The sequence below is a fragment of the Sceloporus undulatus genome, chromosome 3 (genome assembly GCF_019175285.1).
Source record: "Sceloporus undulatus isolate JIND9_A2432 ecotype Alabama chromosome 3, SceUnd_v1.1, whole genome shotgun sequence".
Taxonomy (NCBI): Eukaryota; Metazoa; Chordata; class Lepidosauria; order Squamata; family Phrynosomatidae; genus Sceloporus; species Sceloporus undulatus.
Genome location: NC_056524.1, coordinates 266,329,742 through 266,343,387, shown reverse-complemented (window position 1 = coordinate 266,343,387; position 13,646 = coordinate 266,329,742). Strand labels below are relative to the sequence as shown.

At 41.9% G+C, this 13,646-nt stretch overlaps 1 protein-coding gene across 2 annotated transcripts in view; it reads right to left on the bottom strand.

The window, feature by feature from the left end:
* CLCN2 (chloride voltage-gated channel 2) overlaps positions 1–13,646 on the bottom strand; it is a 104,880-nt gene that overhangs the window by 38,564 nt on the left and 52,670 nt on the right. For both annotated transcript variants that reach the window (XM_042458326.1, XM_042458327.1), the window contains exon 2: positions 12,670–12,826. In XM_042458326.1, the coding sequence (XP_042314260.1) occupies positions 12,670–12,826 (157 nt within the window). The remainder of the gene's footprint in view (positions 1–12,669; positions 12,827–13,646) is intronic.

The window sequence follows — 13,646 nt, the reverse complement described above, 5'->3', positions numbered from 1 at the left end:
GTTTTATGTGTGTGGGAAAAGGCACTTTTGGATCTCTCTGTCATCAAAAAAATCCCCCAATAGATATGTGTGTGTGTGTGTATGTGTGGATGATAGGGCAGAGCCTAAAAGGTCACTGTGAAGCAAAACTGTTCCCATAGCAGTTGAAATCACCCATCCCTGTCTGAAATGGACTTGGCTTATCCAAAGACTCACAGCCTTCAAATTAAGTCTTTTTCTGTTCTTCAAAATCTAATTTTTAAAGGAATGTGATATCCAGGGTTTTGCTGGTATCTGAGAAAGGCATGTGATTGGAAGGCAAGGTGTGCGGGGAGAAGAGAAACTACTTGATCTGGCTGATCCTGCTTAGCTTCCAAGATCAGACAAGATCTTGTGCCTTTGGGATATTTAGGCAGTGATTTGAGTGTTAGACTATAATTTTGGAGACCAGGGCTCTATTCCCAGCTCTGCCATGAAGCCCTTGGGCTAGTCGCACTCTCTCAGCCTCAGGTGAACGCAATGGAAAACCTCCTCTGAATAAACCTTGCCAAGAAAACCCTACAATAGGGTTACCATAAGTCTGAAATGACTTGAAAGTGCAGCAACAACAAATGCTGTTCAGCCATACATAAGCATAGTGCCTACTTGTTATGATGTTGAAGGCTGGGATGTGATGCAAATTCAAGTGCTTGAAACAAGCTTCCTTTTTGTTTGGCTGGTTTTGTAAATCAATGTTTACTTTCATAGTGTGGGGCTGGCAAGGGGGGGGCAGGAAGCGACCAAGCCTTTTTTAACAGAATATTTTTAGACACGTTTCTGTGAAACAAGTCCTGCTTTGTTGAAGGTAATGGTCTCTATTCAAAATGGAGGAGCCTGCTTGATCTGGCAAAGTCAACGGCTCATGCAACAAAAACCATGAATGAGTTTGACAATTTGGGTCAGCATGAACAATGCACCCCAAAGGAGGGTCTTTCCTGGGCCAAGTGCAACACGATGCTCCCTGACCGTAGTTTAGCATTCTGAGCAGGCGCTGGTTACATAACCAGACAAACATGTGCATAGCATCCCTTAATTATGCAGCATCGTTTGCATAAGGAGCAGAGCATGACAAAGTTACTATTTTCAACTAAAATGGCCAGGTTGGGAGGTATAGTCCAAATGTACAACTTTACCTAGATACTCTGGGGAGTGTCTAATGATATCTGATTTCTAATAGTATCTGGACATAAGATGGTGTTGTTGTTGAGTTATGAATGCATGGGTTATTGGATTGGTTATACAGTCACCCCTCCTAACTTGCGGATCTAAGATCCATGACCCTGAATATCTGCAGAGGGGCGATCTACACTGTTTGCAATGGTGCATGCCTGGCAGCTTGAATATGTGCATGCCTCCATTTTTGCGGGGGGTGTGTGTGTCCGAAATGGATCCTCCATGAAAACAGAGGACCAACTGTACTTGGAATTGTCAGAAATTGCATAGGCATCTTGATGTGTGCTTTCACATTGTTTCTGACTTATGGTGACCCTAAGACAAGCTTATCATGAGGTTTTCTCACCAAGATTGGTTCAGAGGAGGTTTCTCAGTGTTCCTCCCTAAACTGCACATCCCAGAATTGCATAGGACAGAACTATGGCAGGTAAAGTAGAATTGTAGTGCTGTAAATGTATGGAGTCAAAAAGCCCCACAAAGGGGAAAGCATATTGGTAAAGCAGGGGTGGGCACACTCCAGAAGCTAGAAGTCCACCCCATCCCTGTGTGCTTTCATAGCTACCACACTTCTCAGGGCATTCTTGGGTGGAAGTGGTCAGTTGGAATTGGGCTTTGGTTTGAATGTTGGGCTATGACTCTGGGAGACCATGGTTCAAATCCCCACACAGCCAGGGAAACACACTTGGTAACCTTGAGCAAGTCATACTTTCTCAGCCTCAGAGGAAGGCCACAGCAAACTTGCTCAAAATGAATCTTGCCAAGAAAACCATAGGCTAAGGTCATCGCAAGGTAGAGAGGAGTTGGAAGTACATAACATTCACCATCACAAGGAAATTGTCTTATATATATTTTAGGACAGCCAACGTGATGCTTTGGTTTGAGTGTTGGACTAAAACTCTTGAAGACCAGGGTTCAAATCCCTGCACAGCAAGGGAAATCCACTGGGCAAGTCACATTCTCTCAGCCTAAGAGGAAGGCAAAGGCAAACCACCTCTGGAAAAATCTTGCCAAGGAAAAATAGGTATACCAAAAGGACCACACAAATCTTCCCCTGAAGTAAAATTATCCCAGGTATGCTGGCTGTGGCATGGGAAAGAACACAGCCTCAAGAGAAGAAAAATCAAGCAAGGCAACATTTACTGACCCACTGAAACTTGACATCTATATTACTGAAGAGGTAAAACAAGCTGCGCTGTTTGTCAGCGGGGCATTAATTGACCACTGGGCACAGGTGGCAGTTGATATTTGCTTTATTTCTTGGTGTTTCTAAGCCCAGCAGTTGTAAACTTTCATCCGTATTAAATCTATGACTGATGCTGGAGCTTCACACTGAAACACCCAATTTTTTAAAATAGAAAATACTCTTTTATAAATCAAAGTTTTAAATGTATTTTCATATCCAAGGAGATAATTTGTATATTTATGTAAAATCTTTTAGAAATGTGAAATACAAAATATAATATTAATATACAGAGTGGGCATCCTGTTAGACTTACAGTCTTGCAACTATTTCCCATTCATGTATTGCCACAATCATAAATGGCCACTAAACCCACCTTAAAATCAAGCCAGTTACAATGAGGGATGGAGGGGTTTTTTCCCTTTGTTACATTTTCATTCATTTTATACACTCCAACTTTCCATATGCTTACTATCTTCCTTAAATAAAGTTTATACATGTTATAACAAGAAACTGTATTTTTTTCTAATAAATTTATTACTAAAAATCTTATGCATTGCTAAGACTTTTATTTAGGCTTGGTCTACTATTATTCTTTTGACTTTGTCTTCCTATCTTTCTCTTTCTTATGTTTCTCATTAAGTAGTTAACAGCTCTGTTAGTTTTTTCAGTATTCCATAATTAGATTCCGTTGTAGTTCTGCTTCTTCTGAAGATTTGCCATTTAGCCAACATGGCAGTTTGTCCATTTCCATTGTGTCTGCCAATTTGATTAACCAATCATCTAGTGTAGGAATGTTATTGGAATTCCATTTTTGAGCAAGGAGTATACTAGCAAAAGAAACCATATACAGATATTTTTCCATTCCTTCCCCGCAGCTTGATTTGATATCTTTTTATTCATGTTTAGTAAATAGACTTCCGGTTCTATCTGAAAGTTTATTTTCAACATTTTAACAGACAGTTATATGAATGTTTGTTCAGAATCTTTTTAGTCATGTTTAGCAAATAGACTTCAGGTTCCATCCGAAAGTTTATTTTCAACATTTCAAAGATAGCTATATGAATGTTTGTCTAGAATCGTTTTATTATGGGACAGTTCCACCACAGGAGGGATGGAGTTCTGAGGTGCTGGAGAGTGCAGGACTAAAGGGAGATGCATCCAGCAAATTGCAGTGTGTCACAGAGCTGCACCAGGAACCCACAGGCTGTTATTTATCACAATGATTAAAAAAGACCAGAGCTAATGCCTGGATTTGATGGACTCCAAAGTTCAGGGGGTGTTGGGCAGAGTCCACTGGAGAAGCAGTTTGGTCAAATTATGGTGACACCTGGATTTCTTTGCTTCAAATACTACCAGGTGGCTGATTTTAGCAGCCCTCTACATTTCCCATAATGCTTCTGCTGAAGTGCTGCTCCAAAGCACTGGCACAAATTAAGAAAGTGGTCCCCATGATGGTTGATGCCATTTTTAATTTTCCTGCAGATGCAGATTCTGGGATTAGAGGTTTATCACAGAATCACAGAGTTGGAAGAGATTCCAAAGGGCCATCCAGTCCATCCCCATTCTGCCACGCAGGAGCTCAAAATCAAAGCATCCCTGACAGATGGCCATCCAGCCTCTGTTTAAAGACCTCTAAAGAAGGAGACTCCACCCTCCTCCTAGGGAATGTGTTCCACTGTTGAGCAGCTCTTACTGTCAAGATGTTCCTCCTAATGTTGAGGTGCAATCTCTTTTCCTGTAGCTTGCATCCATTGTTCTGTGTTCTAGTCCCTGGAGGAGCAGAAAACAAGCTTGCTCCTCCACCTTAACCCTAACCCAACCCTAATACTAACCCTGACATTTAGAATTCTCAGACAGAGAGTTCCTCCAGTGCAGTGGTTTGAACTTTGGCCCTCCAAATGTTTTGGACTTCAGCTACCAGAAGCCCCGGCTACCTTGGCCAATATTCAGGAATTCTGGGCACTGAATTCCAAAATATCTGGAGGAGCAAATAGTGCCAAATTACAAACCCCAAGATTCTGTAGGATGGAACCATGGTAGTTAAAGTAGAATAACAGCACCATAATTCTGTAATGGGAATGGGCCTCTGGTGCCCAGACAATTGTCCAAAGGGGACAGGTGACAATGCCAGCCCAGTTTCTGATTACTCAAGATGTGGGAGAGATATTTCCATCTTTTCTCCTCCATAGCCAAGAAGCTCTATGGATGGACATTGGCTCCTTCATTCAAAAGTTGGCCTCAATTTACTTTTTATTTTATTTTAACCTAGTGGACCACCTAAATTTAATCACCAGCTTTCCAGATATAAAGACTATCATGATTCTCTGTCGTTTTGCACTTAACCAGCTCAGGAAATGTGTGCTTTGCCGAACTTGATGGACAGATGTGTGAGCTACAGCCACCACTATGTCTTCAGAAATGGAAAGCAACCATTGATTCATTATTCCAGCATGCACTACTTGTACCTGCATCCCTAGCCATCTGCAATCTCCATTTTGGGATGGCAAACCTTACGGCCACAACGTCAAGCCTAATTTTCCCACTTTTTTACTTTCTTCCCCCATCCGCTGCCTTTTTGTACCACCTAGACTAATAAATAGTTCTGGATATCATGAAGGCTTGCACACTTAAGTGGCATTTTGGTTGGCCCTAAATAAAAACATTGCCTCACTCTAGGTTTCGGTTCCTCCTCAGTATATCTGCTGAATATACAAAGGAGATTTTTTTAAAAAGAAAAGAACTACAAAACATTCCATACCTTCAATGTCAACATTCAGAACTAGGCCTGCCCACCACCCACCTCTAGCCTTATCTAAGGATTAAGGAACAAATTGTTTCATAGTCCATTGTTCAAATTTCACTGCTCTCCATTCAACTGGGTCAAGGGGAGGAGAGAAATAGCTACTTAAAAGCAGAGAAATCAAAAGAAAGATTAGTTCCCCCCCCCCCCCACCTTGGCTCTCTCTAGATATGTTGAACTATAGTTCCCACCGTACTAGAGATGATGGGAGTTATAGTCCAACACACCTGGAGGGAGCCAGGTTGGGGAAAGGCGACGGATCATTTTTAACTTGCTTTTGTGTCATCAGAGCAGCTTGCTCCATCCAACAGAGTGTCTTATAACTGAACTTAAAGTCAATAAAAATAAAATATAAATACAAAGATGATTTAAGAATGCTGATTTGAAAACAGTAGTGCTTATCAATTCTCTGTTTGAACAAAAAAGAAAACAGCAGATCACCTTTTAAAAAGAAAAGTTAGTTTATATTTCATAGAGGCTAGGGAGATTTGGGAGGAGAGGTAATGTCACTTTACAGCTTTGAAATCAGCACCAGAAATTTACATTGAACTTGTGGGAGAGGAGGAAATGCCAGCTAGTACAGTAGAGAAAAGACTCAAGACCCATCTGTACTGCAGAATTAATGTAGTTTGACACCGCTTTAACTGCAATGGAAGAATGCTATGGAATCTTGGGATTTGTAGTTTTGCGAGACACTGAGCCTTCTTTGTCAGAGAACTCTGGTGCCTCACCAAACTACGAATCCCAGGGTTCAATAAGATGGATCCATGACAGTTAAAGCAGTGTCAAACTGCATTAATTCTGCAGTGTGGCAGCAGCCCAAATCTATGTTTGCCAGGAATATCCAAGGTTTGGATCCATCAAATTTCCACACTGTTCTTAAAAGCAGCCCAATGGAGAGAAGACTATGACATTTCCATCATATGGAACCTGAGATGGAACTAATAAATTGATACATGATAGCAGTCAGGTCAGGTGTCCTGAGGACAGACCACAACTGATGAACCAGCCAAAACCAAGTGAAAGCATTCTTAGACTTTGTGCACAAAGGGTATGTGCATTTATGGATTGTGCATTTGGTTACATTCCCCAAATGTTGCACCTACTCCTTTGGGGACAGAGCAACCCCATGACAAACACAGGGCCCATCCTCACTGCACTCAGACTAATGGGATCCCTGGTCATATCCGGATTTTCAGCCAAATAAGCCTCATTCATGTTCAGAGTGATCTCAGATACTGTTTTGTTATCCCTGCTGCTTGCTTCATGGGGCCACATGATGGAAATGGGAAGTAGGGCTGTAATCTGTGAATGGATGACACATCAGATCCATGTGGCCTCACTCAGTAATTTCCTATGTACTTGAAAAACTCTGGGGAAAAAGCATTTCCAATCTTGTGAAATCATGTGACACCTAAAAGCCAAAATCCACATGGTGGAATAGACGTTTTCCTCATTGCTTCCTTCCAAAAGTGGGTAGAAGAACAGGGCCCAGTCAACATGACTACTGCAAAATGACCCAGAAGGATGTATCATGGTTTCTGGTATTCAAGGTCACTGAGAGAGCCAGGTAAAGAATAGGCATAGTTGCACATCCCTTGACCACAGAGTAATATAATCACAGAGTTTCAAATTGCTATAACTGTGCAGTGTAAGGTGGCCAGAGTAAAAACTGGAAAGGGCTTCTCTTATTGTTGTTTTACACCTTCAAATTGTTTCTGACTTATGGCAAGCCTAAGTTAAACCTATCATGGGGTTTTCTTGCCAAGATTTGTTCAGAGGGGGGTTGCCTTTGCTTTCCTAAAAGGCTGAGAAAGTATGACTTATGGGTTTCCATGCTGAGTAAGGATTCAAACCCTGGTCTCCAGAGTCATGGTCTAATGCTCAAACTACTGCACCATGCTGGCATGGACTTCTCCATCATCATAATCATCATTATCTATATGTTTTAACCTGGTTTTAATTTTTTTCTGATTGTTTAACTGTGTTTTAACGTGTGTGGTTTTTTAAATTTTAAATTTTAGCCATTTTTAAAAATTGTTATAAGCCACTTTGAGTCCCAATCTGGGGGGAAAGTGGGATCTAAACAACAACAACAACAACAACATCAACAACAGGCTATTTCCCAGAACTGAGACTCAAGGCACGTTAAACATTTAAAAGATTCCAATTAAGAAAATACAAAATGTCAGGATTAAAACCAAACTAAGCTATCAGCCATATTAAAAACATACCTTCTAAAAAGGTTTTCAGAAGTTGAACAATACAGTTTAAAACAGTACAGCACTTACAGTCCTTTGGTTAAAAGACTTCAATACCAAAACTCTGAATAAAAATGTCTTCACCTTCTGATGGGAGGAGAGCAAGGAAGGGGTCCATTCTAGCCTCCCCAGGGAGGGAGTTCCAAAGTTTAAGGGCAGTCACAGTGACTGCATCTATAGTGTAGAAATAATGCAGTTTGATACCACTTTAAGTGCTGTAGCTCCATCCTATGGAATCCTGGTATTTAACCTTCTCTGTCAATGAAGGCTGGTCCCTCCCATAACTACAAAACCCAGAGTTCTGTAGGATAGAGCCACAGCAGTTAAAGTGCTGTCAAACTGCATTATAGCAGTGTCTTGGTATCTGCTGGGGTTTGGTTCCAAGACCCTCTGTGGATACCAAAATCCATGGACACTCAAGTCCCATTAAATACAATGGCATAATAAAATGGGGTACCTTATATAAAATGACAAAATCAAGATTTGCTTTTTGGAATTTCTATTTTTAAAAATATTTTCAAGCCATGGGAGGTTGAATCTGTGGATAAAGAATCCGTGGACAAGAAGGTCTGATTGTATTTTTACAGGGTAGATGCACCCTGAGAAGGCCCTTTCTCCTACTCTCATTGGCCATACCTGTGGCGGTGTTGGGACAGAGAAGAGGGCCTCTCTCAAGGATCTCAGAAGTGGGGCAGCCTCTTATGGGGAGATACAGTCCGCCCTTGGCTTACGGGGGGATCTGTTCCGGACCCCCCCACGTAAGCCAAATACTGCACATGCTCAAGTCCCATTCAAATGAATGGGGCTCGTGCATGTGGCGGCGCGGGCGCACCACAGGCATGCATCCCATTCATCCGCATGTATGCGGGTGCACTGTACAGTCTGTCCGATAGCCTGAACTTACGTCATATAGCCATACCTTTAATGATTATGTAAAAGAGGGAATTGCAACAGGTGCTGCATATTAGCGGGTTCTATGACCAGCAACATCTATAATTAGCCCTTGGTATCCATGGAGTCTTCATCCACAGATTCAAGCTTCCATGGCTTGAAAATATTCAAAATATATATAACTTCCAAAAAGCAAGCCTTGGTTTTGCCATTTTATCTAGGGGACACCATTTTACAGTCCATTGTATTTAATATAATTTGAACATCCACAGATTTTGGTATCCATGAGGGGTCCTATAAACAAACCCCAGCGGACAACAAGAGCCCACTGTACTGAAATCACACACACTCTTCTGCACCATTAAAGGTAAAGAGAAACTCTCCAGTTTTCGTTCTGGCAACTCTAGTAACCCTCTGGAGAATACTTGAACAGAGCTTTAGTGAAGTCAATTTGTGCTGCTGTGTTTCCGTAACAGGCATTTGATTGCACAATGGGACTTTTAACATAATCCACTGAGCACTAGAATAATAAAATCTTGAAAGGCCGTTTCTGCTGAGTTTTCAAGTTTTGTCCGTGTCCATGTGTGAACACGGCAGGGGAGGGAGGGGGCAAGGTAGTGAGTTTCCAGACTGAAGCCGGCCAATTTGCTTTACACTTTGAAGGAACAAGGCAAGAGCAGCCCACTGACTGTGCTAGAGCCCTCTCGCCCCCATGCCACCTGGGGCTAGTGGAAAGGTCAGCGTTACGTATTGGCTTTGCAAAGTAGACCTGTAGCATGCCGTCCCACTCCCCCATTGCTTCTATGAGCCATAGGCGGTCAGCAGCTGGACCCAGAAGGAGATGCAACAGATGGACTTAGGAAAACATGTTGTCACTCTGGAACAACATTGTTTGTGCATCCGTCAACAAAAGGGGTGAATGGAGTACAGTGGGAAGACGGCAACCACACCCGGGGCCATGTAGGGACAGCTGAGCTCTGGCTCATGCCACTGCCCCAGGGAGCCGGCGACATTTAACCAGAGAATTTGCCTCAAGAACAAAGCAAGCCAAGCTCTCCGGGCAGTTGCTAAGGGAACTATTTTAAGGCATCGGGAACAGTAAGATCCCGTGAACAACAATGATGGGGGAACTCTGACTGGAGTGTTGGACAACCCCACCACACACACACAACAGAGGAAAAATAAGGACAGTCTGAGTTTCTTAATGAGCCGTAGGATTTTAGGGATGGAAGAAATTTTTAAAAAGTTGGTCCTCAGACAGTATACTCCCCCTTCTCAAAAAAGAGAAGAAAACAAGACATGAAAGAGAGGCGTTATCTTGCAAACCATCCTTTTTGTGATATTTATAAGTGCAATGTGATGATTTTATAAGTGCAAGAAATACTAGAGGTTGGGAAAAGATCACTTTTCTTGCAATTGCAACTCCCACCATCTTTAAGTCCTAGGACTTGTAGTCCAAAACAGAAAAGAAGAAAGAAGGAAAAGAAAAGGGAACTTTCCCAAACTCTATGGAAAATACACCATGGTATTTCCTTTGCTAATCTGCATTACTTCCAAATTCAAGTATGGTGACCTTACAGGATATTTAGACATGAATGGATGATCAAGTATAAAAGGAAAAAGCAGTGACAATGTTCTCAGGGTTGCCTAGGGTGACTTGGAGGCCTGAAGCAGGGGTGGGACCCCTTATGTGGGACCCCCTGCAATGCCTCCTACATTTATGGGGCTATGGCAAGCAATGTGGCAGAGCCAGGGTAGGGGTAAACAAGGCACACAGAAGCTGAGGCAGACGCCTCCTGTTTGTGGCAGCCTGATGCACAGTTTGGAAAAGTTAGTTTTTTTACTACAACTCTCAGAATCCCCAAGCCAACACAGCCACAGTGGCTGTGTTGGCTGTGGGATTCTTGGAACCGAATCTATCATACTCCAGACTAGACTGCATTGTCCTAGTCCCCAGCATGTTCTCCTTCTTGTTTTCGATAACACCTCATCCCTTAAACATACACACCTCATGCACACTGCTCCTTTTCTGCACAAATTCTAACATAACCCATGCCTGTTCTGTACATCTGTGCCGTAGTCAAAAGACTATTTTTACTTAACTTCATGTGCCATTTTTATTTTATTTTATTTGCACAGTAGGCCTCAATCCCCGTTAGACAAAGCTTATAGCTTCTTTATAGGAGGGCATGCATTTTGCAAGTCCCTCATTCATCCACCTGGAGCTGCTATGAATAAGAATGAGATATAAATCTAACCAAATCAAATCAGTCAGTTCTCAGCAGGGAAAAAATAACCTGCAAAATCTGGTTCCTTAAACTCTGTTGTTATTTACTGCCAAGTCAGCTTTGATTCTGGTAACCCTATGAATAAGAGACGTCCATGAGCCCTGGTCATTAACAGTTCAGGTCTTGAAACCTGGGGCTGTGAATCAATCCATCTGTAGTGAGGTTTTCCCCTTTTCCTTCTGCTTTCCATTCTAGTGAACATTATCATCTTTTGCAATGAATCATGCCATCTCATGATATGTCCGCAGTACAATAACCCACGTTTAGTCATTTCTTTAGAGTATCTGGTTTTAAAAATACCCTTCCTCCCATGATCACATTCCTTATGTGATCATGGCTGTGTGATCTCTGGTGATTTTGAGGGGGAATCTCCTAACTCAGGAAACACTGAAAAAACTTTCCAACCTTGTATCCCTCCTTATGCTCAATAAAGAGCAAAATGAAATTCCTGCTGGCTCAAAGGCTTTGCTTGTCCTGTTTATGCCAAGGATTTAGCCAGAGAACTTGTGCAAGTTAAGCAGAGGTCTGCCTATTGTTAGAGGTTTCTGGATGAACTTTATGTAAAAGACAATATTTAAAATCCACAAAACAGTGATACTTTTATAGGAACAACCAAAATGCACAAAATACATATGGCAAGCTTTCAGAGCTGCACTGGCTTCTTCATCACACAAAGGTGTTAAAAATCATAGTGAAACAAATTACAATATTAGCCACAAGCCAGCAATTTGTCAAGATGTAGCTGTTCTCAGTTCAGGTGGTGTGGAAGGGCATTTGTTCAGACAGGTCAAATGTGTTACTGGTATAAGAATCACATGGCTAAAGAATTCCTGACAGATGACCGTCCAGCTTTGGTTTAAAAATTTTCAGTGAAGAAGAATGAACCACTCCCCCTGGCATTCCATTCCGTTGCTGAACAGGTAATCTCTCAGAGCTGCTTTGACTGTGACTTCCTGCATGGCAGGGGGTTGGACTGGATGGCCCTTGTGGTCTCTTCTAACTCTATGATTCTAATCTATGTTAGAAGCACAGCAAAGAAGAAATTTATGTGCCCACAATAAAAAACTGAGCGCCGATTGACCTCAAAGGGGCGGGATATATAAATAAATTTTTATTATTTATTATAACTGCCCCTAGTCAAAGAGGATGCAAACACCTAATAACTCATGTATAAGTTTAGACATTTTAGTAAAAAATTTGACCCCCCCCCATAATAGTAGCAATAGCAAGTACATTTCTATACTAATCAGTGAACTAGAACTCCCTAATGATTTACAATGTGTAAGCCAATTGCCCCAAACATGCTGGGTACTCGTTTTACCAACCTACAAAAGGATGGAAGGCTGAATCAACCTTGGAGCCCTGTCTGGGATCAAACTCGCAACCTTGTAGCTGCAGTACTGGCATTTAACCACTGTGCCAACAGGTCTCCCTATCTCTGCTGTGGTGGTGCTTCTGATCTTTTTGAGTGACTGGGTGGGAAAATGGCAGCAGTGGCACTTCTTGGGCACTTCCCTCCAAAGGAGGGCAAAGAGGAATAAGGCTTTGAAGACTTTGATAAGACTTCTGTGTATGTTTGCCAACTTTTCTGGGTTAAAATCAGGTAAAGTTATCACATTAAAGTTAAAGGCTATAATCACTGCTAATGTAGTAACAATTTTTTTGCCTTGCCTTTTCATTTTTCTTAATGTGTGTGTTTTCTTAGCCCCAGCCTTGCCTAGTTGTCTCTCATACACATTGCACAGCCACAATTTAGCATAGTTCCCTTTTCATCCATCCAGCCTTCAGGGTGAGCACAAACAGTTATGGCTACTGGAATGTTGTAAGTTCTTTGTCATTTTTTCCCTTTGCTTCCTCTTTTACATCCTTTGTTACATGCCCCTATGTTTTACCCTTGACGTATTCATAAGTTGTATCTAAATCCATAATTTTGGCCCCAAAACCTGCCACTGATTTATACATGAGGTCAAACTTACAGTCAAGTATATGTTTTAAAATGATTATGACCAGCCACATACACCCTCCTTCCCCCGCAATATATGGCAGGCTCCTTACTCCGGCAACGTGTGCAGCGGCTCTGGTCATATTCCAACAGCTCTGAGGGGCGCAGGCGCTCTTTAGAAGATGGCTTCCAACGCTCCTGCTGTAGCCGGATGCGTGCTGCTTCATCCTTGGCAAAGGCTCCTAGGTCCTGAGTATAGCGGCCATACATCTGGCAAGGAGACAACAAAGAAGGATCAAGGGCACTGCCTGACAAAGGAGAAGATGAACTGATTCACAATCCCACAGAGGTCTGAGAAGGAGCATCACTTGCCAATGGGATTCAAGCATCAATCTTCCCAATGAAGGTTTGGACTTTTCTACTACATGACAGGATGGAAATGTTGGGCCAAGTTGCAGCAATATAGGGCAATACCTGAAGGTTCAATCATGGCTACTGTAAATGCAGCAATGAATTCACACTGTTTTAATTTGAACTTTAAAGAAGCTATCTACGGTGTTATTCCCTATCACCCATATAGGTCCAGCACCTTGGACAGTTCTTTAAGGTAGGATTACATGGGAGCCACAAGTATCCTACAGCTCCCCATACAAAAGTATACTCCTTCCAAAGTTTCTAAGCTCTGATTCAGACATGTGGTATCTATTTAAAAAGTCCAAATCTAGAACCAAGTGGAAAAACCATACATTTAGAGTCAAAGATCAGAGTGCTTCTGAACAATGGATGTAAATCTTAGCCTATTTTGTTCTACACATGAAAACAAATGATAGCAAAAGTTTTCTCCCTACTGGGAGAGATGATGAAAGGTTTTGTACGAAGAATATGAAAAAATTACCAAATGCATACATATAGTATTAAATTTGAGAAAAGGGGAAAGAAGCATATTAAATAACTATTTTCATCAAACATGTTCTTCCTGCTCCCCCAAACTAGCTTCCTTAACTGCAAAACCTTTGCAGAACTGTAACATTCTGTGTCACTAACTGGTTAGAGCCCTGCAGAAGAAAATTCAACTAGTGCTCAACCCCCA